This window comes from Pelodiscus sinensis, chromosome 17, assembly GCF_049634645.1.
Source record: "Pelodiscus sinensis isolate JC-2024 chromosome 17, ASM4963464v1, whole genome shotgun sequence".
Classification (NCBI taxonomy): domain Eukaryota; kingdom Metazoa; phylum Chordata; order Testudines; family Trionychidae; genus Pelodiscus; species Pelodiscus sinensis.
The window spans coordinates 25,128,054-25,154,139 of record NC_134727.1 but is presented as its reverse complement, the minus strand read 5'-3'; the positions used below and the strand labels follow the sequence as shown (position 1 = coordinate 25,154,139).

The window sequence follows — 26,086 nt, the reverse complement described above, 5'->3', positions numbered from 1 at the left end:
TCGAAATAAAGCCCTATTTCGAACTACTTGTTAAACCTCATTACAGGAGGAATATCAGACAGTTCAAAATAGGACTTTATTTCAAATGGCCATTTCACTGCTGCATGTAGACGCGGGCAGTTATTCCGGTCTTGTCAATTTCAATAAATAAATAAAATGGTGCCTGACCGGGAAGATGCAAATCAAGCAAGGATATTTAAATCTCAGGCTTGATTTGCAATTTTGGACGCCTACATTTGCAGCCCTATTTCGAATTAGGCTGCAAGTGTAGACATTCCCTATGTTTCTTTATACTCTATTTCCTGCCCAATAAGGACCTGAGCCAAAACCCACTGAAATCAATAGGAATCTTTCCCTTGATCTCAGTGGGCTTTGGATCAGGCCCTGAGTGTTTAGAGCTTGATATTTTGTGGCCTTAACTTCCTGTCCTGGCCTTTCTTTAAGGGCTTGATGCTGCAGGATTTTTTCTTCAAGCAAAACCTCCTATTTGAGTCCATAGGAATCTTGCCTGAGTAAGCAGGGAACGAAGCACCAAGCCTTAGGGCTCTGGTATTTCTTCAGTGTTTTCCATTACTTAGTCACACTGCACATCAAGGCCGGTTGCCATGGGATAGAATTATTTACTGGTTGTATCTGTGTGCACCCTTACCAGTAGTCTTCTTCAATCTCTTTTCTCCCTTCAGGCTAAATATCACTGACCCCAGAGACTGATCTGACCCTGTTTCTTCTTCAGCGGGTGCTTGACTTTGCATTGTCCAAATGTGGACCGCATCCCAGCATTGTAAGCAATAGCACCACTCGATAAGCAATATTGGATTGCAGTGTGTCTAACTTTGGCCACGTGCGCTGTCCCATCTCTCTGTCCACCCCAGAAGGAGTGTTTTCTACTGCAGTGTGATGCTTACTGCAATCCAGCATGTGGAAAAACAAAAGCAAGTACAAACTTAAGCTGCCTTTTTTTTTTTTTTTTTTTTTTTTTTTTTGCAGCTAAATGTCTATTTGCTTTGTTTACTGCAAGTGGTCTGGCCTGTCCAACTATATCCGCATCTATATCATGGGATACTTCTAAAAATCTCCCTTCTTCACGGATACCAGTTGTGGTGCACTGGTATTAACAGTGTGGAGAGCCAGAGAACAGGCAGGCCATGGGGCTTTTTTTCTTTCAAGAACTGTGTCTTCTAATGCTGCTCTAAGCAGGTCTAAGGCATAGTATATAAAGCATCAGTGACCACAAGCGCCATTGCCTGCCTAAATCAGTGTCTCAATGTTCCTGATAAATATGAGCCACTGGTCCCAATAGTGGGAATTTTTAAAAATGTGTCCAATGTAGACTAGACCTATCTCTCTGATTCCTGCTGAAAAGGATGGAAGAAACCTGGCTGACTTCAATGAGTGTTCTGTTGGGTACCAAATAGAGTCACAATCACAATAGACCTTGCATTTAGACGTGGTAACACTGAGAGGATCTTTGCAAGCAAATCTGACTCTCAGGAAATGCCCAAACAACCCAGAATACATTTTCTCATTTAGTGTTCAAATAAGTCAACCATATTTCATATATAAAAGTTTTTATTAAAACAAATGTACAACACTCTTTATATACAAAACTATGTACAGGAAAATGCTCAGTTACAATTAGTGATTTGATGGATTTCCAAATATTTAAACATTAATCAAAAGACCTCCCTCCTTTCTGTTATGTTGTACTACTCTGCATAGGCTTATATCTTTGGTTCTCTAAAGATCTTCTCTCAGCTCATTGGGGATATATTATACACAGTAGTCTATGTACTCTATTGCAGTGATGAGCATTCTGTTGGCTGCCATGAAAGGTCCTGTATAAATAAAGTGTTATGCCCATCCGTGCAAATAATTATGGGTCCAAAGTATGGCAGCTCTTTCATAATTATTAAACGAACAACTGGCATACCTCATGTATAATGGCAACAGAATAATTCTTATGAGCAGATCTTCTGAATAACTGTAATACATGGAAGCAAAGCATGTAGCTGATTTTCACATTTTCTTGGACTAAATATATTTACAGAAGTAAATTTGTCAATCAGCTGTGTGCTGGAGCAATCAAAGGAAAGGGGGTCAATTAGTGCAATTGTTGTTGACTCCTAAAATCTGTAATGATTGTCAACAAGCTCAGAAGTACTTCACTAGTGCTACACAGGTATGTGGCAACCTGAACTAACAGGAACAGGCACATTTGCCCTGTGCCCCCTAAGCATCAGATTGGTAAAGGACAGTAAAAGAGACGGTAGATGGTTTCCTCCCAACGCAGTGCTTTTCAGTTATAAAGACATGAGAGAGAAATGGGGAACCCAGTTCAGCTTCTACTGACAGCCCTTCACTTGTATCCCAACAAAAAAGTCAGAACCCCATTTCACATTAATGTGGGAACAGCTTCACATCAGAAGCAATTTTAAGTTTCATAGGCCTTCAAAGCAAACAGTTCTGGTGAGAAGGGTTTTTTATTTTGTTTTTTTAATAATGGAGTTTTCATGGCTTGGTCTCTTCAGTCCCAGAAGTTAAACGGAAAGTAGAAGTTCTTGCTTCTCACACCATCAGTAACTACACTCTGTTCACCTTCACAGGGAACAGGAGAAGTAAAACAGTTCACAGTCCGAAGAAGCAAGAGAGGTTTACAAGCTACAAGGAATGACTTGTATACCGCTAGACCGAACTGTATCCAGCCAGGAGAATTCTAAACTGTTTTTCAGATCGGTACAAAATCTGAACTCTATTTCCCCTAAAAAAAAAAAAAAAAAAAAAATAGAAATTAGAAGTTTACCATGAGCCACAACAAAATAGTTAGCATGAACTAATAATACTATAGTGAAAATGTAAACGTTAAAATAATCTGATTACAATTAGATACATCTGCAAAAAATTTTATCTTTGAAAATGCTTTACATTTGCTGTAATTCTTATTACATCTTTCACTTCTTTATGGCTACGCAACTTTAAATCTGGAAACTGACATCTTAAAAGTAATCTGTGAGGCTAAAACTGGAAACTGAATTAAAGCACAGATTTCTGTGCTGAATTCCCACTGATCAGACCATGTCTGCATATACATATAAGTTTTAAGCACCAGTTAGTGGTACACATTCTGGTACAAATCATCTTTTAAAAAGTCCCAAATAAACTCCTTCAATTTGAAATTAATGTGCTGGATAGAAATCTCAAATAAAACATAATAATTCATAAACCACTTATTTTTTTTTTGATTTTTCACTCAATTTAAACCATCTTGCATAAAGAGCTTAATTTGCTTCTCCCTCTACCTCTAGTTGTATTCGATGGCCAAGTCTTTGCTATGCCAGAAATTTGATTTAAGATACAGATCTTCAGCTATGAGAATTGCATTAAACCAAATTTCTGAGGCAGCTCCACTGCAAGAGGTTGACAGGAGAAACTCTCCCATTAACTTCCCTTTCTCCTTGCAACCTTACTAGTCCCGCTAAGTAGAAATCCAGAAGATCGATCACCAGAGTGTGCGCATAAGCATAAACAAGGCCTCAGTAACTTGGCTTCAGAAATGAAGGAATTTGTACCTGAGGTTGTATCTATTTCAGAATCTTGCTCCTTGTAGCTGAAGTTGCTGCAGATATTTTGTGTGCCGGGCTCATTAGTAAGATATCCTTTCCCACCAACACTGGTTGTATGCCAGTCCTGTTGCTCAAACAGCTGCAAGAGACAAAGGGGACATGGGGAAGGTTTGAAATGTGCAAGCCTTACAATGTTCAAGAGAACATATCAACCCCCATTGGACAAACAGATAGATCAATAGCAATAATATTTCCCACATAGGGCTGCAGACACCATCTGGCACTGCTTTTCCATTTAAGGGCAGATTTCATCATGATGTAGATACCTAATGAGGTCTTAGTTCTTATGAATACACATCACAAAACCACCTCACTGTTTGCTGGGATTGTCAGTTTTCACCCAAGAGGGCTAACAATGGACTGCACAAGTGTTTTGTGCATATATATGCAGCTAAATCTATTTAAATACAATCACATTAATTGGGGTTTTGGAAGAGATTCCTTTTAGAGTGCAAATGTCTTCTGAGTCTCAGAACTGTCACTCAGCTTCTCAGTACTTGTCTCTAAAATGGCGCGTGCACATTCAAAGGGACAGAACACTATTAAGTATTTCCTCCTCTGCCTGTTCTCCACAACCTGGCTGTAGCTAGGTTATTTACAAATTAGTGAGATGTACAAGATGTACTTGCGAACTCTCAACCCTCAACACAAGCAGCAAGTTACTCAATGTTACTTTGAAAAAAAGAGATAATCTTTTTACCTTGTAAAGTTGCTCTTTCATTTCTTCTGCATCATCATCTGTTACTGTTGGGTTTTATGAAGGAAAAAGAAAAAAAAAAGTTCTCTTTAATTCTGTGTCCTCAATGGCAATCACATGAGATCAGCTTCCCTGCTTTTCCATCCAGTTATTACCGCAGACGAATTCATGTTTGCTAGTTGCATAATAGCACCTTTATGGGTAACAGGAAGCCTTAGGAATTTCTACAAGCTACAGAGGTCGCCGCTCTAGGAATCTCTGATCCCCTTGTGTACCCCACCTCCTGCAGTGACATGACATATGTTTTTGTGGGCAGCTCACATCAGAGGTATGGATAGTTGATCCACAATCGGAGGCCTCCATCTCTCTCAAGTTGCTTGTGTTATGCCCTCCTCTTATAAACCCCAGTCACTGTAAGAGGTCATGAATTTCAGTGACAGCTGTAGGTTGGCTGCGCCTCTGCTCTACAACCTGCTAGCACATTGGAGGAAGAAATCTTTCTTCTTGGAGCTTTCCACTACAAAGCCTTCTTGCTCAGGCTTTCTATCTATAAGCAATGGGAGGATATTTCCACCTTAAGTAAGACATTGATGTGGAAATGCCTGTCTTCTGTTCTATTTAAAAATTGGAAAAGCCAGTCACTTCTGTAGTCTACCTCTGACCATGATGAACAGCAGGTGAGTGTGTAACTCTAATTGGCAGATGTGCCATGAGACACAGTGAATACCAACACAGATGGGTTTAGACAACACACTGGACTGGTTTCAGCAATCACTGTGATGGGTTTTACCATTAGCCATCTACTTCTGTGTCCTGCCCGATACTGACTGCTAGATATTTCGGAAACGAGCACAAATCCATTCCTATACACTATTGTGCAACAATGCACTATGATCAGAACGGTTTTCCTTACCCCTGATGGTGACACTTTTATACCTGGAAATGAGGTGTCTGTGACATGTTATAACACAGCACTGTGCTGTGTGATATCAGTTTAGACAGTTAATGGAAACAGTTTGGCTGTGTCTAGACTGGCAAGTTTTTCCGCAAAATCATCTGCTTTTGCGGAAAAACTTGCCAGCTGTCTACACTGGCCGCTTGAATTTCCGCAAAAGCACTGACGATCTCATGTAAGATTGTCAGTGCTTTTGCGGAAATACTATGCTGCTCCCGTTCGGGCAAAAGTCTTTTTCTGAAAAACTTTTGCGCAAAAGGGCCAGTGTAGACAGCAGAGATGTTTTCCGCAAAAAAGCCCTGATCGCAAAAATGGCGATCGGGGCTTTTTTGCAGAAAAGCGCGTCTAGATTGGCCACTGACGCTCTTCCGCAAAAAGTGCTTTTGCGGAAAAGCGTCCTGCCAATCTAGATGCGCTTTTCCGAAAATGCTTTTAACGGAAAAGTTTTCCATTAAAAGCATTTCTGGAAAATCATGCCAGTGTAGACGTAGCCTTTTTGTCCAAACCTTCAGTCTTCATGTATGCAAAACTCCTGTTGATTGCACCAAGAGTTTTGTGCATGTAACAAATGCAACATAAGGTCCCTCAACTTGAACAAGCAAATGCCTTTTGGTTTTGTAATCAGTTTGACTACAGATGAGTAGATCCCTTTACCTTGGAATGCCTGCTAGATCTTACCATTTGTACCAAGGGTGCATTGTTTCTTCTCCCCACCTCCCCCGCACCTCTCTTCTACCCCTGAATTCAGTGATGGTAGAACTATTTCCATCGGACTGACCTGTGGTTTCAAAGAATATAATACCAACCTTCAGAAGATGAAGCTAAAGGTGACACTTGAAGCTGGTAAAGGTCATTTGTGCTGTCCGCCATTGCAATTTCCATTGGATTTCTCCATTCTGCCAGTGCGGTCATATCACATGGCGAGAGATCTGTGGAATGCACAGAGGGGAAGAGTTAGAATTCTCAGGAAATGTCAAGGCTTTCTGATTCACAATAGCCTCCCATCCCTCTCTGATCATGCTACAGCACATTGTGCATGTCCTGTTGCATAGTTGCCCAGGGAAAGCCACTGTTCCCTCTGCTTATGATGCTGAGATCTCAGATACAGGGGTTTGGTACGTGCAGTACTCTGCTCAGTTTGAAGAACTAAAATTGAATCTCACCTAAGGTGATGGAGGCATTCTCCGTCTCCACTTCCTGTTCTGCAAAATGAACTGTATAACCACTGTGGTCATCTGGTAGACTGTTGTTCAGTGCTTCGACTGCCTCATCCACCCTCAGGTCATCATGTGACTAAAAAGACACGTGTATTGAACGAAAGGTCTATTAGACCAAGATATGACCTCAAATATATTTGTTCCCATATGTCAAAACTTCAAAGCAAACCTCTGACTTTGGTAACTGCCAGAGTCAGTACATACCTTTCTCTTACTCCTGCTTTTTGAGTCTCTAGATGACTTTGACTTCCTTTCTGTGAAAGCAAAAATAAGGGGACAGTGAGAAAAAGCCTGCAGCTACTTCTGAGGCTCTAATCTTCCAGAAGTGTAATTGCTATGTGTAGTGATGTAGCTGCAAGGGCATCATCATGCTCTGGGAGTTTTGCCATTGAGGACAGCCAGTTTAGGTGATAGATCTTGAACAGCTGCTGTATTCCACCTAGGGATAGCACATTTCTGTGGCTGATGAAGATTTGATCCCCTTAGGGTTATTGTGAGAATTAATTAACTTTCAAAAAATTGCTATGTGATCTTTGGACAAAAGGAGCTATACATCCAAAGTAGAACTTAGCAATTGTAATAACACTGTCTATTCACATCAATACTTTACTTCTGTCAAGGAATTTAGACAGTACCTATTCACAAGCACAGGAAATTTAAACAGACTATTAACTGCAAATTATATGGACAATAACACACATACCTTTTTTCTGAAGCTTTGTTAAGGGTGGTAGCATCCTGTAAACCCGGACTGCACTGGAGCCCTTGTTGATACTTTTATCCTTCACCTCCTCAATATCAGGCAGTGAATTCATGGCACAGCGGAAATTTGCCTTCCAAGTTTTGGGATCGGGCTCTCGCTCACCTATCTTGTATCTCCCTATAAATAAAAGGAAGTCTTCAGCATTTCAGACTACTCTGCGGTAATTGTTCCCCAAAAAACTAACTTTTGTGCCATTCTTTAGTCACATAAGCCAGTTAAGTCAGTCAACGTGGACTATAGATGAGGGCGGAATTTGGCGCTCTCTGTTTAAATGATAAAATTTTAAAACCAGCACATACCAGTATGAATGGCCCAGCTTCGGAAAAGGCAGGCATCTTTTTCTAGATCCCATCCATGCTTAGCTGCATGTTTCCAGGGGATCTGGAACATCATCTTATCCTGTAGTTAAACAATGTAGTTGTTTTGAATACAGGGAATATAACATATCCACTCATAACTAAATATGGACTTAATACAAGATAACTGAGCCACGCCAAGGAAACTCTGCATTAAGGCTGCCACCAGATTCCTAATGTAGCATTCTCTTAGTTCCACATGTGAACTACATCCCATATAAAGTTTCCCAAGGGTTCTGAGTTTTGCAGAGATGAATAACAAGGTATAACAGAAATGAGGGACACTGCCAGCCTTATCTCACAACTACCATGATTTGTTGATTTGTCTCTGATCCTTATGTTTATCATAAAGTTCTTAGGTATTTTTTTCTCTCTAAAGAGAATCTTGTTAAAAATTAACAATAAGGATAGAGCAGTGCAAATCATAAAAATATTTCTTACAGTGCAACACTAATTTAGCTCAGATAGCACCTTTCCTCTGCACTTCAAGACACTTTACAGTTTAAAATATTCAATCAGCAAAAAATCCTGAATCAATGTGGATAAACCTAAATAAGCTTAATGTGTGAGAGAGATTTAGTGAAGTGATAGGTGTACAGTATCAACGTCAGTGGTTCAAATGCTAAGCATCTCTCAAGATTTGGCCTAAAGTCCCTTTCAGTGGTTGAGACTGTAACAATGATGCCTTAACTAAGATATAAAATAACTTGGCCCAAGTTGGACGCAGATCTCAGATGTTCTAGGGTCCCAAATCAGGTTTCTTCCATTCATCATTAATCAATTACAGCTATTATTTTTGAAATAAAAAATGCTGTTTTATGTAGCATGTGTAAACTCTACCCCTTTTCTTTTAATGTGACATTGTGTATAACATCAGCTCAGAATAGAGGGATGAAGATCACTAAAGATAAAGCAAAGACAACAGTCCCACCTTGTTGATCCACATCAGACCCGGTATTTTATTGGAATCAATCTGCATCTCCAGCCATGGCCTCATGCGCAGTCTTGTTACTGGCATGTTGTCTGTGAAAGGAAAATAATAAATATAGGTCAGCAAAAGCACAACCAGTCTGGTATGTTGGTCATTTTGTAAAGAAATTTCTCATTGCTTAGATATAACATTCTTACTAATGGGTGGTATGCTTTCAACATCACCAAAACTTGGCCCAAAACCAATAAACAAATTCTCTCTAACATCTTGTCAGTTTCTGCCTGGCAATTTTTGTTCTACTTTGGATACATTATCTCTTAAGTAGATCAGTAATATGATTGAATTTGGGAAAATAGATGGCTCTGGAAGTTGGTAGTGGGATGCAGAGATCTTGCCCTCTAGGCCACCCTTCTGAACACAGCCCTGTAGTGAGAGAGAAGCACTGGCTTACATGAAAAGAGTGTGGTCTCAAACCCTTACCCAGAGAGCAAATAGCCACATCTCAGAAGCTACTGACACCTATGACACTCCCGCCTTCCAGCTTCTGTGCAGAAGGCAAGGAAGAATTCAGAGTTTCATGGACTCTGATCTTGCTTCACGTCTCTAATGTTAATCACTCCAGGTTGCAGCCCTGGCAGGGTCTTGTGGATCGCTAAATCCCGTATGGCACTTGCCCTGTGCCATACCAATGGATGATGTCAGTCTCCAGGCCTCTCATGCCTCCCAGTCTCATGAATACTACACGTGCAATTCATTTTTTCAAACAATTCTTAAAATCTTTGTAACTGGGGGAGAGAGTGTATGTGTGACATGCAAGCGTTAAGCTCTGGAGGGATTATAATGTAGCCAAAAAATTCTTTCTGAAGGAGTGTCTTTGTCTTTTCATTGGCACTCATTTAAGTGCCAAGTTTTCTTTTGCCATGAATGTTTACCTTTAAAGAAAAAACCAAATGCAGTTAGTTTCTCTATAAACGTTGCACTCTGCTACAAATTCCTCCTTCCACGAAGAACTACAAGCATAAATATACTTCCTCTCCTATGTTTAATATGGAAATATCAGCAGTTCCAAACCAATAGAATTCAGCATTTTACAAAATAGCCCTTCATCGAGAGCTTCAGTGGGCCAACAGTGGGGTTAGGCAAACATAACCCAACCTCCTTTATCGTGGGAGAAGAGGTCAATTAAATACTTTCTCCAAGCTAACATGCAGCTTTTCCACTGGCCTTCAGTCTTTCTCTAACACATTCCTGCCTGCCTGGCCTCCGTGTGAACATCAGTATCTAGCTTTGGTGCTGGGATAGGCTTAAGGAAGAGCTGCAAATTGAACTCAAGGAATGATACTTGGAGTCCTATTGTAAAATACAGCTAATTAGACCATTTCAAGCTAGTTAGTAGCAGTTCTTGGCTTTGACTAAAAAAAGCCTCAGTTGGCTTTGTTTCCAGTTTTATGTAGTTCCTTCATATTAATGACCACTGTATAAACTCACACAGGAATGTAATGATTGTAACTGAAAATGACCTTAATAACCCTTGGCAAGCAATATCAAAAAGCAAATTATATTCATGATGTAATGTATGCAAAAATAGTATTCAGAGGCCCCAGTCGCACTCACGGCCTCTGTATGTACACACAAGAAGGCAACAGCCCTGTCACAGTACTGTACTGACACAACGGACTATGCTAATGTGAAGAAATGTTATGCAACAGTTTTGATTCCTAAACAGCCAATACATTAAGGTTTCTGACTTCTGCTCTCATTATCTCACTTAGTGGTGTATAATACACAATGTGCTACTTCTCTGCACACCACTAGGGCCGACAGATTCTGATAGGTAAATTAAGCATGCCTGCATTCAGCATTTCCTTGCACTGACAGGTGAAATTTAGAGCCCTGCCACTAATTTTGCAGTTTGTATACTTCATTTTACTTACTATTGCTTTTGGGCCATCAGTTGTGATAACTCCAAAAACTTTTGCTGTGGCTTTGCTTTCAGTTATATTTATAGGCATGCCTATATGATATATTTCCAAAGTACAAAATACTTTTCAACGTACAGCCCATGATCTTAGATTTCTCTAGCTAATAGTTACACACCTGAATTTCACATAGTTCAATGTTAAATTGCAACAAAGTTCATCTGAAAAAACAAACCTCAAATACAGTAAATAAAAAAAATACAGCAGCTATCTCTTTTGTGGCTAGGTCTGCAAACACCTGAAAGTTTGGCCCGTTTTTAGTGCCACTGATCTCTTTCCCCATGAACCTGGACTATTTTAGCGTTTCCCAACCTGCATTCAAATGCACTAATTCTCTGCAGTGCTGCTCGCTGGTGCTGAAGCCAAAAGCATGATTTTTTTTCCAGCCTTTATTTCCTGTGTCTTAGAGCGCAGCAACAGCACCCTTTGTTATTGCACGGTGGTTCATATTTGTCTCGATCTCTTCCCGCCCACCTCAGAAAGCAACCTGATGCACAAGCACAGAATCAGAGGCGCTGCTTGGTCTTTGCAGGGCACGTGTAGCTCTACAGGCAAGTTAAAACCGCAACGACCCCCTTCCTCCAAACCAGCTCCCTTCTATCAGCAGAACGTGGGTGCACCGCAGCTAAAAGTTTCTGCAAATTCCCTAAACTCCTCGATGACCCGGTCAGAAGTGGGGTTGCAGGGCTAAGGCCATTCATCGCATCCTGCTAGCCGTGCAGCTGGGCTTTGCTATCTCCTCCCGCCCCCGCTCACAGGGCTCAGTCCTAATGGCAACTTGCCTGCCAAAAAGCTTCTGCACGCAAGTCGCTTCCTTGCTATCTCCTGGTCCGCCTCCCTGCTGGCAGGACAGAGCGCTGCTTTCTAAGAGTCCCTCAAAGTCTCTCAGCTCCTGCTCCGAAGCGGTCCTGCCCCGAGGAGAGCTGCCCTGCGGCTCGATGGCTGCGAGCGGCCCCGGGCGCGACCCACCTTGCGCTCCGGTCCCCAGCGCGCAGCCTTGCAAAGGTGCAGAGTGAGCAGACACACCCCGGTAGATCCGCCTCCTGCGACCCAGCGGCGACTTGTGCAGGCTGTGGCGCGGGCCCTCGGTATATCCTCGCAGCAGCCGGGATTCCCCATTAGTTTGGCCAGAACGGCTCCTGCCGACCAATCAGCATCCGCTCGGAGGGCTGGCGAGGCTCCGCCCTCCGCTCATTGGCTGGCTGGCGAGCATCATTTCGGGGAAATCAGGCTGTTGTAGCTCTAGCGGCCGAAGGGGAAGTACGGCTCCCCCCTCCCCCGCCCGCCTGCCTGCCTGCTGCTCCCTGGGTGTGGGAGCGGAGGCGTGGGGGCCAGAGCTGCCTGGGAACCCTCTCAAGCTGGCTGCCCTCCCACTGTGCCCCACTGTCCCAGGCTCACGTAAGCAGGTGATCCCTGGGTCCTGCCCCATTGCAGCCGGGCCCCTGTTCTCAGCCCCCCCCCCACCTGGGAAGTGAGGGGAGGGGTCAGTCAGGTGCTGGGTTCCATTGTCCCAATTTCTTCAACAGGACAAATTCATCCCTGAACTTTGGGGAGATGGGGTGTGAATCCAACTATGGATCTTGGTGGGTGCTGGGTCCCCTTTCCAGTTTCAGCCTTTTGTTTGGCCTTTGGAGTGATGCGAGGCGTGTGGTGTGTTTATATTACGGTGTGCTCTGGGTGCCTTGTGTCTGAGGGTCTCCAGGCACGACACGAATAATGAATTAGGTCTCAGAAACTGTGCAGCAAGTGTGGTGTTCATTGTAGATAGGAAAGCCAAGGCATAGAAAGGTTACATGCCTTGTGCAAGGTCAGAGGGGACAGCTGAAAAGCAAGAGAACTTGGCTCTTAGTCCCAGCACTATCTCTATAAAATCTTGCGTACCAATATTATATTTTTTTCTAATGGCTCCTAAAGCGCTAAACAGACCTTCTAGGATGCTACACACAAAGACTGTTGAATCCATGCTGAAATATGGCAGTCCACAGGGGGCGGGGAGAGCACTAACCTGTCTGAAAGCACATAGCAACACTAACCATTTAGAACAGGAAATGAATGAAAATACTGTAGGCAGCTAAAACTGAAAAAAAAACCCTCTTTGGCCAGGACTCCGTGATTAGGACTCCCATGGTTAACATTGCAAAATGTGAGTTGTGGGACTGTAACCCACTTAAGGATTGATGTTGTTTTAACATTTCACCCAAAAGACTGCCCTTTAACACCATTCTAGGGCATCAGTTTAATACAGACTAGGAAGAAAGACTATTACCTAATGACTCATTGATAACACAGTTCATGAATTCTAAGGTGAACATTGTAACCATGTATTTAATTAGTCACCATTAGAGTTATTTTAGTATGCTGCAGAACCTGCAATAAAAAGTAGACACGATGACCAGTGGAAACAAAGCCAAAGGGAAATAGAAGGAAAAATGAAAATCTATGGGGAATGTTCCTGATTTTTTTTTCTTTTTAAGCTTTGGTACCATGTAGTGATCACTTAACATCTGTTTGCTCAGATTCTTGAGTCAAGGTAACGTAAAGTTACCGGTGTGTCTTTGAAATGACATATGCAGGTACCTCAATCCATCTTAGGAAGCTGTCTGACCAGCATTAACTAAGAACTTAAAACCTAGTAATGTTGAATGTTCAGAGAATGTATATTTGGGTCTAAAAGAAGCAGTAAGGAGCCTCTGTGACTGCAGGCACCAACCAAGACTCTGTGTATAATAACTAAGGCTAGGTCAAGACTACAGGCTTGTTGTGTAAGAAGCTTTTTGCAGAAGAGATCTTCTGCAAAAACTTCTTGAGCAAGAGAGCAGCCACACTGCAAAAGTGCATCGAAAAAGCAATGTGCTTTTGTGCAAGAGAGCGTCCAGACTGCATGGATGCTTTCTTGAAAGAAAGAGCTGATAGCTATTCACAAAATGGCCACCAGGGCACCTGTGCTTTTTTCTATAGGGTTTTTTGCGCAAAAAGAGGCAGTTCCCCGTCTTGAACAAAAGGAGCTCTTGAACAAAAAGGAGTTATTCCTTGTAGAAAGAGGTTAAAAACCTGGATAATCTTGATTGGGTCCTTTAAAGTGTTTATACTTGTAGCAATCTTACATTGGTGTCTCTGTTCATAGAACTGCAAGCTGAGATCTGGTCTCAGTCTTCCACTCCCATGAGGGTTACAGAACATTGCTTGTTTCTCCAATGAGTCAGTCCCAAGATATTCTCTACATCCACAACACTTATCTGACAGTTGACACGTACCGTACACGGTTGCTTGTAGCAACAACTTATAAATTAATCTTATTCATCAAAGTCCCTCACCAAAGGCTCTCATGCAAAATAAGCTGTCATGGGATAAGAGGAAAAGTCCTCTCATGGATTTGTAACTGGTTAAAAGATAGAAACGAAAGGTAGGAATAAATGGCAAGTTATCAGAATGGAGAGAGGTAACTAGTGGTGTCCCACAGGGGTCCATACTGCAACCAGTCCTAAACAACATATCCATAAATGATGTGGAGAAAGGGGTAAATGGTTAGGTAGCAAAATTTGCAGATGATACAAAACTGCTTATGATCGTAAAGTCCAAAGCAGAATGTGAAAAGTTTCAGAAAGTTCTCACCAAACTAGGTGCCTGGGCAGCAAAACACCAGATGAATTTTTAATGCTGATAAATGCAAAGGGATGTACATTGGAAAACATAATCCCAACTATACGTACAAAATGATGAAGACTAAATTACCAGTGAAGAAAGAGATCTTGGAGCCATTGTGGATAGTTCTCTGAAAACATCCACTCCATGTGCAGAAGCAGTCAAAAAAGCAAGCAAAATGTTAGGAATAATTAAGAACGGGATAGAGAATTAAGGGTATGTCTACACTGCACAGCTATTTCAAAATAAACTATTCTGGAATAGTTATTCTGAAATAGCTTATTTCAAAATAGCACATCTACACTGCAGGGAAGCCACAAAAGTAGTCCAAGGCAGACTTCCCTAATGTAGAGGTGCTATCTCAGTTTAGAGCTCCAAGAGCCACTGAGGTGGAATAACTTAGATTTACCCTGGTGAGAGGCTATTTCAAAATAGAAGCAATGGAGCGTCTACACGTGCCTTATTTCAAAATAGCTATTTCGGAATAGGCATTATTCCTCATAGAATGAAGTTTACCGATTTCGGAATAAGCCATCCGTTATTTTGAAATTATTTCATAAGAACATAAGAACGGCCGTACTGGGTCAGACCAAAGATCCATCCAGCCCAGTATCCTGACTACCGACAGTGGCCAGCACCAGGTGCCCCAGAGAGGGTGGACCGAAGACAATGATCAAGCAATTTGTCTCCTGCCATCCCTCTCCAGCCTCTGACAAACAGAGGCCAAGGACACCATTTTATCTCCTGGCTAATAGCCTTTTATGGACCTAACCTCCATGAAATTATCTAGCTTCTCTTTAAATTCTATTATAGTCCTAGCCTTCACAGCCTCCTCTGGCAAGGAGTTCCACAGGTTGACTACACGCTGTGTGAAGAAGAACTTTCTTTTATTAGTTTTAAACCTGCTCCCCATTAATTTCATTTGGTGTCCTCTAGTTCTTCTATTTAGGGAACCAATAAATAACTTTTCTTTATCGGCCCTCTCCACACCACTCATGATTTTATATACCTCTATCATATCCCCCCTCAGTCTCCTCTTTTCTAAACTGAAAAGTCGCAGTCGCTTTAACCTCTCCTCATATGGGACCCGTTCCAAACCCCTAATCATTTTAGTTGCCCTTTTCTGAACCCTTTCCAAGGCCAAAATATCTTTTTTGAGGTGAGGAGACCACATCTGTACACAGTATTCAAGATGTGGGCGTACATAGTTTTATGCAGGGGCAGTAAGATATTCTGGGTCTTACTTTCTATCCCTTTCCTAATAATTCCTAGCATCCTATTTGCCTTTTTGACCGCCGCTGCACACTGTGTGGAAGTTTTCAGAGAACTGTCCATGATAACTCCAAGATCTCTTTCCTGATTTGTCGTAGCCAAATTAGCCCCCATCATACTGTACGTATAGTTGGGGTTATTTTTCTCGATGTGCATTACTTTACACTTATCCACATTAAATTTCATTTGCCATTTTGTTGCCCAATCACTCAGTTTGGTAAGATCTTCTTGGAGTCCCTCACAGTCTGCTTCCGTCTTGACTATCCTAAACAGTTTTGTATCATCTGCAAACTTTACTACCTCACTGCTTACCCCTTTCTCCAGATCATTTATGAATAAGTTGAAAAGGATTGGTCCCAGGACTGACCCTTGGGGGACACCATTAGTTACCCCTCTCCAATCTGAAAATTTACCATTTATTCCTACCCTTTGTTTCCTGTCTTTTAACCAGTTCTCAATCCAAGAAAGGACCTTCCCGCTTATCCCATGGCCATGTAATTTACACAAGAGCCTTTGGTGAGGGACCTTGTCAAAGGCTTTCTGAAAATCCAAGTATACTATATCTACTGGATCCCCCTTGTCCGCATGTGTGTTAACCCCTTTAAAGAACTCTAACAGATTAGTAAGACAGGATTTCTCTTTATAGAAACCATGTTGACTTTTGTCCAACAAATTATGGGTCGTCTACATGCTTCACAGTTTTATTCTTTACTATTGTTTCGACTAATTTGCCCGGTACTGAAGTTAGACTTGGAATGGCTGTGTAGATGCTCACATTGTTATTTCGAAATAATGCTAGTTATCTTGAAATAACGGTGCAGTGTAGACGCACCCTAAGGCTATGTCTACACTGTACTTCTCTTGCGCAAAAACCAATGCAAATGAACCGTGAATTAGCATATTGCCATGCTTCATTTGCATAATTAATTAGGGTCCTTTTTTGCTCAAGAGGCTTTTGCGCAAAAAGGAGCTGTGTAGACAGTTCCTTTTTGCGCAAAATCATCCTCTTGCGCAAGAGCCATTCTTCCTGAAAAATGAGGAAGACCAGCTCTTGCGCAAGAGGACGTTTTTGTGCAAAAAGGAGACGTCTACACAGCTTCTTTTTGCGCAGAAGCCTCTTGCGCAAAAATGCCCCCTAATTAAATCCCGGGCTTGATTTGCAACTTCGAATGCCTACATTAGCCTCCCTAGTTCGAACTAGGGGGCTAGTGTAGACATACCCACAGAGAATATCTTATTGTCTCTATGTAAATCCTTGGTACACCCACATCTTGATTACTGTGTATAGATGTGGTTACCTCATCTCAAAAAAGATATTTTGGCATTGGAAAAGGTTCAGAAAGAGGCAACAAAAATTATTAGGGGTTTGGAACAGCTGCCATATGAGGAGAGATTAATAAGACTGAGACTTCAGTTTGGAAAAAAGGTGTTAAGGGGGGATATGATAACAGTCTATAAAAGCATGACTGGTGTAGAAAAAGTAAATAAAGAAAATTTATTTACTCCTTCCCATAATACAAGAATTTAGGGTCACTCACCAAATTAAATTAATAGATAGCAGGTTTAAAACAAATAAAAGGAAGTATTTCTTCACACAAAGTAGAGTCCGCCTGTGGAACTCTTTGCCAGAGGACATTGTGAAGTCCAAGATTATAACAGGGTTCAAAAAAGAATTAGATAAATTCATGGAGGATAGGTCCATCAATGGCTATTGGCCAGGATGAGCAGGAATGATGTCCCTAGCTTCTGTTTATCAGAGGCTGGGTTTGTGCAATGGAGGATCGATCACTTGATGATTCTCTGTTCTGTTCATTCACTCTGGGGCACCTGGCATTGGACAGTCGGTAGACAGGATACTGGGCTAGATGGACCTTTGGTCTGACACAGTATGGCCATCCTTATGTTCCTATGTATCTATCCTCCAAAGCTATCGCTATGAATTAGGGAAATAAGGACATTTTACAAAGGTTGGGATAGAAAGTATTCCCTGATCTTTCTAGATTTGGCAATGTGCCATGCATGCACAGCTTTGAAATAGTTATCCTAAGAAAAGAAAGGTGACCACATTTTGTCCTCGTGAATGCCAGTAGGCTTTCATGGGGGGAGTGAGGGCTTGATCCACAACACCACTGAAGTTAATGGAAAAACTCCTATTTATTTCAAGAAACCTGGATTGGGCCCAGAGTGTGGAACTAGGCATGGTGTTTTGAAAGATGACTTGATGCTAGCAAAAAGTGAGGTAATTTCATAATGTCATTAGTCATTTAATTGAATGGTCTCCAAGTAAAGTATGAAGTTCACATTTAAAAGGAAGGTAGGTTTGAGGTTTTTATTTTTGTTTTTGTGGACGGAGGGGCTGTTTTGTTTTTGCAAATCTAGATTGACAGCATCTGCCTGCTGTTTCTGTGATGAAAAACACAATCATACACTTTAAAAATTAAGACTTGGATTCTAAAGAGAGGAGCAAAAATCAAATCTCTCAATCTGCTTTCTTTTTAACGTATGATTTTATTGTTAAATAATATATAACATTTATACTATGATAGGACCAGCAGCCTCGCCAGGTCAGAGCCCATTGTGCAAGGTGCTGTACAAACACACAGAAAATGATAGTCGGTAAACCAATGACCTTACGGGCTAAAAGATGATACAAAACAGGCAGATGAGACAAATAAGCAGGTCAGTAAAGAGACAGGTGTGCAATTCTTCCTCAATCAGAGCAGTGAATACATTTTCTGCTTCCAGACAATGAGCTACAATTGATCTGAAACGCTGTAACATTTGATTCTGAAGGTGACCTGCAAAAGAGGAGAAAGTTTGTTTGCCTTTTTTCACTGACCTATGTTTTGTAAAGCTGGCCTGCAAGGGTTGTGTGTTTTTATTTTAAAGTCCTGTTTTGCTTGTAAGCTTTAGAAGTACCAGAATGTGGAGTATGACCCCTGACTTTTCTGGAGAACTCATTGGAGGCCTTGAGAGAGAGAGAGAGAGAGAGAGAGAGAGAGAGAGAGAGAGAGAGAGAGAGAGCGCACATGATCGCCAGTTTTAGGTACACAGGCACTCCCTGAATTGCAAACATCCAACTTATGAACATCTGCACATACAAAGGCTATCTGCTGCCTCAGGGGAGCAGGCAAGAGGCACAGGTAGTGGCGAGCAGCACAAGTGCTGGCCAGAGAACTCTGAAGGAGCAGGGGGCAGTTGTGCAGCCAGCAGCTGGAGAAAACGACACTTAGAATGGGAAGCCGCAGTTTCTCTCCAGCCACCCCCTGCTTCTCCAGAGTCCTCCAGCCCTCACGCCGCTCACCATTTCCTGCTGAATGGTGCAGCTCGCAGTGTGGGGGAGAGATGAGGTATGGGGCTGGCCCCAGGAGTGGGTGCAGACCCTTTGGGGAGGGCAGCCGCAGAGTGCCCCAGAATTCCCCTACAGAATCTTGGAGGTGGGAGGACGGAGCTGAAAGAGGGAGGAGGGGTGAAGAGAGGCACAGGGCTGGGGCTGGGAGTGGTGCCTGGCTTGGACGGTTCCTCTGCTTTGTGTGCAGGTGCCTCGGTGACCATGGGGGAGGGGGATGAGGTTAGCGGGAGAAGCAAGAGGGGGGGCTGGAGCAGGGTCAGGCATGGGAGGAGGAGCAGGACCAGGACCAGGACCAGGACCAGGACCAGGAGCTGGGACTGGGGCAGGAGCAGCAGCAGGAGTGGGAGCTGGCTTTGGGTGGGTGAGGAGAGACTGCATGGTCACGCACATGGTGCAGCCCTACTGCAGCAACTCCATCCTGGTCTGTCTCCGCCACTGCATGTCCTCCCGGAGCCTCTGGTCCAGCATCTCAAGCAGGACCCGGAGCACAGAGATGTCTCCTGCATCAGTTCTTCCTGTGTTCTCCGGTACCTGCAGCTCCCCCACTGTTAGGCAGCTGCCTTAGGTTGTGTTGCCCACCCCCCTCTCACAGCTGGTCCAGCTGGGGAGAATAAAGAGAGATGGTCAGTCATCCCTGGAGACACTGTTTCTGAAGCCTTGCCCTCATCTATGATCCAAGACCAACTGTTCTTGGGTTGGATGAAGGTGATGTCCTGGGAGCAAGGCCATGGGTGGCCTGGACAGCAGGCCCTTTCTTCTAGAGGTCCAGATGTGCTCTCCCTCCCACCCCCAACATCCCAGGGACAAGCAGGAATGGAAAGTTGCCAGCCACACTGAGATCCTGTGGGCAGGAGTTGGGGCTCGGGCTGGCTGGGCTTGCCTTGTTGCCACACACACGCTGGGTCCGGCAGTGGTTGCATCCCAAGGGGAAAGAACTTGTATCCTTGGCCGCTGGGGGAGAAGGAATGAGGGTGGAGGAGTGGAGGGGGTGTGTGAGCAGCAGACACACCTACACCTGGCAGCCCTGTCCCCAGGAGCAGATGCTGCCTCAAGCACACAGGCATACCCATGTGCCATGTGTGGCACTCCAGAGTCTGTGCATGTGTATGTATATGTGTGTGTATGTGTGTGTATGTGTGTGTCTTGTCTCCAGTCTCCTTCTAGTGGGGGCTTGTGGTGGGAGGGTGTCCGACCCGGGTGTCTGAAGCGTGGCTGGCCTCCTCAGACCCTGTGCGCAGGAGCCCAGGGGTGCTCAGATGCAGCCTCCTGGGGATGTGCGGCCCAGATTACCGCTGCATGTGCATCTACGTGCATGGACTGCAGTGCGATTCCGCAGGCCAAGAAGGCTGAGCGAGGACTGCCTCCCAGCCCCTCACCACCTACCACCTCCACCCTGTCTGGGTGAGAAAACTAAGGTCACTCACCTGATGTTTCCTCCCCAGCCTCGGAGGATGCCCGGACACATCCAGGCTGTGGGGTCAGGGACGGATTAAGGGGGGGCTAGCTGGGCAGCTGCCCGGACCACCATCCTATGGGGGGGGTGCCTGATTGAAATGGTAAGGGGTGCGGTGCGCCCAGGGGCGGGACCGTGCATACACCGTGCGCCTAGGGGCGCAGCCGCGCATGTGCTGCTCTCCCGGGGGCATGGCGCCCCTTACCATGTCAATCAGGCGCCACGCAAGTACGGCTCGGTCCGGCACTGCGTAGGGTACCAGTTTCAGTGTCACCCAGGTGCTGGCTACGTTGGGGTCCTCCTCCTCCCCCTCCTTCTTCTGCTCTTCCTCCTCACTGGCTCTGGCCCCTGAGTGGTGATGACAGGCGTCTCCAGCCCCTAGTCAACCACCGGGGGGGGGGGGGGAGAAAAGGTGGGGAAGGAGCTGCACCAGCCCCCAGGATGCAGTGCAGGTCTTGGTAATAGTGTGGTTCTGCCCTTGAGTGGGAGCTGTGCTAACTCACCCTGGTGGAACTCTTTAACTTTCATCTGGACCTGCTTCTGGGTCTGGATGTGGCCCTTGGTGGCCAGGCTATCGGCCATGTAGCCATAGATGTCAGCATTGCGCTGTCTGGAGCAGATATCCTGGAGGTTTTCTTCCTTGCCCCACACCTTAGCGAGGATGTCCGCCAGGATCTCCGCCCCAGACCAGGATGACACATGCCTCTTCCGCCACCTGGCAGGCTCTTGGGAGCCATCAGAGTTCTTCCTGGGAGCAGGGGAAGGCTCTTGAGAGGCTCGAGGGTCTACCAAGCAGGAGTGGCCTGAGGCCAGCTGCGGCAGCTGGCGCCCCAGGCAGGCGGCACGATCGGCTCCCTCACCTGCATAGCCGTCAATGGCCGTGACATCATCACGGGGTGCCCCGGCGCCCCATGACATCATCATTGGGCGCCCTGGCCAGTGGCGCTCTAGGCAACTGCCTAGTTCGCCTAGGCTCACGGGCCGCCCCTGCTACCATAGTGGTCTGCCAAGTTGCTGTGACAGTTGCGGTGTGGCTGGAGGCTATCAGGGCCAGCTGCCTGCCACAAGCTCTTTCTACTGTGGCTGCAGCTTTAAGGGCTGCAGTGGAAAAGGAACTAGAGAGTCCTGAGGAGTGTGGATGCAGAGGCCAGCAGGGCACCTGTGGGATTTCCTGGAGGCCCCTTATTTCAAAAGAACTCCCTGTGCCATGTCCACACACACCCTGTTCTGAAATACCGTATATACTCGAGTATAAGCCGACCCGAATATAAGCCGAGGCACCTAATTTTACCCCAAAGAACTGGGGAAAAATATTGACTCGAGTATAAGCCTAGGGTAGGAAATGAGGCAGCTACTGGTAAATGTAAAAAATGAAGATAGATACCAATAAAATTACATGAATATTTATTTCAAAGAAAAACAATAACCTAGCTCTGTAAGGGGAAAAGGGGGTCAACAAAAACAATATGGTTCTGCAGGCACGGCCACAGCTCAGCCCCCGCCGCCCCCGCCCCGCAGCCCCCACGTTCCGGCCCCCTCGCCTGCCAAAGAGCCCCCTCTAAACGAGCCAGCGGGAGGGGGGGTGCTGTGAGAGACCAGAGCCAGGCATCGATGGGCCAATGAGCCAGCGGGGGGCGGGGGTGCCGAGTCGGCTCCTGGCCCAGCTCTTCCCGAGCTCAGCGCTGCACCCGAGCGTCATGGCGAACGGCCCCAAACACCCTTCCTCCCACGCGGCAAGGGCCCATGGTGCCGGGCAGGCAGGGGCTGGGGGGCCAGGAGAGCCAGGAGGGCAGGGGCTGGGGGGCCGAGGGGGCAGGAACTGGGTGGGCCAGGAGGGCAGGAGCTCGGGGGGACAAGGGGACAGGGGGGCCGGGAGGGCCAGGAGGGCAGGGGCTGGGGGGGACGAAGAGACAGGGGCTGGGGGGGACAAGGGGACAGGGGGGCTGAGAGGGTCAGGAGGGCAGGGGCCGGAAGGGCCAGGAGGGCAGGGGCTGGGGGGCCGGAGCTCCGGGCTCACGCGTCTAGACCCGGCCGGCGGCAGAGACGCGCTGAGCCCGCCCGCGAGCAGGAGGCTGACTCGAGTATAAGCCGAGGGGGGTCATTTTTCAGCACAAAAACTGTGCTGAAAAACTCGGCTTATACTCGAGTATATACGGGTAGTTATTTTGGAGTAGTCATTATTTCTTGTGAATGAGGTTTACGTAAGTCGGAATAAGCCGTCCGTTATTTCAAGTGTATTTCGAAATAACAAAATTTCTGTGTAGATGCTCACATTGTTATTTTGAAAGAACACTAGTTATCTCGAAATAATGGTGCAGTATAGACACACCCTTAGTTCTCTGAACTCCCAAAGGAATCCAAAAAGGAATCCAAATTTGTCATAGTGACTCAAATCCACGTGTAAGATCAGAATTGATGGAGTCAATAATAACAAAAAAAAATTGACTTGATAGTAACTTTCTGCATCAGATTGAGATGTTAAGCTGTGATTGGTGGAAAACTCAGATGAAATGTCAATACCCTGTGCTACTGATTTGGATTCAGAAAGGATTGCATCTCATTGATTAAGAATCTTTTGAATATCTTTAAGAAGTCGTTCAATGCCTCTCAACATCTAATGTGGATCATTTTAGCAGCTTCATCCACATGGACAACATTAAAATGCATGCACATTTGGATGAATACTTCTTAATTGACTTAAGCACAGTGTGAGCCTGTGCTGTTAGAGTAAGAGATTCAAGCTCACTTAAAGCCTTTCTCATAGAAATATTGTGCAACTGGTTTAATTCCATCAGTTTTCGTGCTGACCATCTCATCAACATGCTGTGAAGGGAAACAGGCAGATGCTGCTTCAGAATTTCCCCCTTTTGAGGACTGCTACTGAAGGGGTTGTACAATTGCTGGATTGTTCCAAAGTATGTGATTGGTTCCTTGCATGATTCAGTGCAATCAACACCGACAAGATTTAGTGTGTGTTTGGATTTTGCTTGTACTCCATTGTACTTCCCAGCCATATTGGATCCATTGTCACAGGCTTGGCCAATGCAGACTTGAAAATTTGATTTGAAGCCTTCCAGAATTTCTAATACACGAGAGGCGATTTCTTTTCCATTTTTTTTTGTGAAATTATCAAACAAAATGTATCATTCTTCAATTGAAACCTTTGAACTTTCTGCAATTTTAACATATTGAACAACCAAAGTCATCTGTTCTTTATGAGAACACACTTAACGTGGCCTGATAAAAGTGGGTCATACTTGCTGAGAAGCTCAAGTATACCAAGAAAGTTTCTATTTGTAGGGTCACCAATACATTGACTGGAACCAAACAAAGCCAGTCCCTGTTTAAAAAGAAAAAGAATGACATTAAATATGCACTCAAGGAGTTTTTTTCCAGTTATCAGTTTCTGTGTTTACTTCACTCAGGAGTAAGTTTGCAATTGAACTGTCAGCTAGTTAATTATCACAAAAAAGCCTTTCAAGGTAAATCTAAAACTGGTAGGTTAAGTCATAGGATGTGGAAGGTAGTGTGCAAGCCAGCTGATGTCCTTATACATACAATTTGCATAAGAATTAAACTTGTAAATGAAGTTAAGTTCCAATACTTCTCTGTGTATTTGGTTTGTGGAATTGGTCTGAAACAAAATGGTGACTTGGAGATCCATTAATGAGTGTACAGGTAGATTAAAGTGTTCTCCAACAAGTTTTTGTATATTGCCTTTTTGGATATCTGATTTGTATCCATTAATTCTTTCCCATAGAGACTGTCCAGTTTGGCCAGTATACATTGCAGTGGGGCATTGTTGGCATTTGATGGCATAGATCACACTGGTAGATGTGCAGTTAAAAGGGCCTCTGATTTATAACTATTTGAACCATCTACTCACTGTCTCTCTCTTTTTATTTTTTTCTCCTTTTGCCCTCCTTTTTTTCTCCTTTTTTCTCTCCCCCCAGAATGAATTACGACTTTTAAAACCTCTAAACTATGCAGTGACTGTAAACAGCATTTCTTAATGTAGAATGACTAATCACAGAAGCTCCTCCAGCATCCAGTCACGGAGATGAAAATTCGGATGTGACGGAAAAATTGACGAAGGCCCGAGGTCCCACAATGATTTAAATCAGTTTTTTGCAGGTATATAGAGCTTCTTCTGTTGTCTGTGTTATAACTGGCAGGTATATAATAAATGGAAATTACTTGGTAGAAAAATGGTAGAACATTTGGTAGAACATTTGAGGCCACTTTGTCTCCTGAGGCCTGGGCCAAATGGCCCTCCTGGCCCTTACTCTGATAGGGCCTGCTTACAGAACGGTGCCATTGCAACCCAGGTCCCTGCCAGCTCTTTAAATAGCCCCTTGCTGGCTTTTGCTGCAGCTCAGCCAGCTCTTGCTGAAACTGCGCACCAAGATGCATCCACTTACTTTCACCTTTGGGTGGTTCTCAGCCTTTTTGCTGTTTGCCTACATTTTTTTTAATGGAGCTGCAAACCTATTTGGAAAACATAGAGAATCTTCAGACCTCCAGCGGTCCACATGCCACACGTTGAGAACCACTACATTAGAAATTTAGGTTTTGACTTGATGCGTGAATGCTTGTATCACTTCCAAGAACTATTTTTCAGATTCTTATTATTGTACCATTTTTCTCATTTCTGTACAGATGGGCCGAAGATAGTCAACTTTGAATGAAAACATCTTTTCCTCCAGTTGTTTCTTGGGGATTTGAATTTCATAGGTGCTAACAAAAGCAAGCTCACAAAACAAGGGCTTTAAACAGGGTAAATATAAATAACTTATTATCTGAACTAATTGGGGTTCATTTGCATAGTGAATTTTATGTGATAATCCTCCTAGTTGTCCAATCATTCAGTTTTGGAGGGTGGGGGGGTAATCATAATCTGATGACTTTACACGCTTTCTTTATACACAATAAAGTCTGGACAAAAGAGCACAAATCATTTCCTTTCTCCTTCGTGCAGGTCAGTTTAAGAAAGGCTATTCTGGACCATTCAAATCTGGTGGGTCAGTACTACATGTTAACGTGTTTTGAGCAGCTGCGCTGTTTGGCATGTGCGGAACACAATGTAATCTTCTTTGCAATGTATTTTACATCTATAAAATGATGTACAGCTGTGAGTAAGCACTTACATTAGGAATCAAAATACTGCAGAGTTGGAATGCACAAAAGGAGACAACACCTTTATTCCAACTCTGCTCTTGCTTATAGAGTTAAATCGGTAGGAACTCCACTCAGTACAATGCAACTTAAGTGAGAGGAGAATCTGGCCCATAGTTCCACATTCTGCTCCCAGCAATATGTTGCAGGACCATTAAGGATTTTCCACAAATCAGGATGGTGCTTGTTTTGTTCCATTTGTTTGCTTCTTTCTGATGTAATGTACCTGGTACAAGGAAATAAAAATCAGTCTCTCACCCACACTTTTGTATATTATGCTCTAATAAGACTGAGAGGAAATAAAATCCTACTTCCCTTCCCATTTATATACTAAAACTCTAACAATCCTACTCAATTAAAAAAAACACAGATAAACAAAACTGCTTAGAGTAATTGCTGAACAATATAGTTAATACAGTAAAAATTACAAATGTGGACACTGTATGTTTACACAGACCAGCAAGCACTGTGTAATCAGTACACTTCAAGAAAGAGTTGGAGCATTCATAAAAAAGTATTCTGTGCCATACAGTGGAGTAGTACACATTGTATATAATGAGAAGGTCTATGAATTCACATTCCTTCATATTCCCAGAAACTACATGCCTGCGTCATGCTTTATTTGATATTGAATTGACCTCAGCTCTTCCAAGTTGCAGGTTATTGTCTTTACC

At 44.0% G+C, this 26,086-nt stretch overlaps 1 protein-coding gene and 1 long non-coding RNA gene across 4 annotated transcripts; one reads left to right on the top strand and one right to left on the bottom strand.

Moving 5' to 3' along the window:
• Window positions 1–1,031: 1,031 nt before the first annotated feature.
• IRF1 (interferon regulatory factor 1) lies at window positions 1,032–11,621 on the bottom strand. Of its 3 annotated transcripts, none has more exons than XM_075899997.1 (10): window positions 11,301–11,444; window positions 8,540–8,631; window positions 7,552–7,651; window positions 7,193–7,369; window positions 6,694–6,743; window positions 6,436–6,565; window positions 6,079–6,201; window positions 4,321–4,364; window positions 3,567–3,699; window positions 1,032–2,758 (listed from the first exon to the last, which is right to left on the bottom strand). In XM_075899997.1, the coding sequence occupies exons 2-10, from the start codon at window positions 8,624–8,626 to the stop codon at window positions 2,652–2,654; spliced, it is 951 nt and encodes a 316-aa protein (XP_075756112.1). In that variant the 5' UTR covers window positions 8,627–8,631; window positions 11,301–11,444; the 3' UTR covers window positions 1,032–2,651.
• Window positions 11,622–11,645: 24 nt separating this feature from the next.
• On the top strand, window positions 11,646–25,194 carry LOC142818729 (uncharacterized). Its single transcript, XR_012896352.1, has 3 exons — window positions 11,646–11,924; window positions 24,191–24,371; window positions 24,897–25,194. It is a non-coding gene; the product is annotated as an uncharacterized LOC142818729 (long non-coding RNA).
• The last annotated feature ends 892 nt before the right edge of the window (window positions 25,195–26,086 follow it).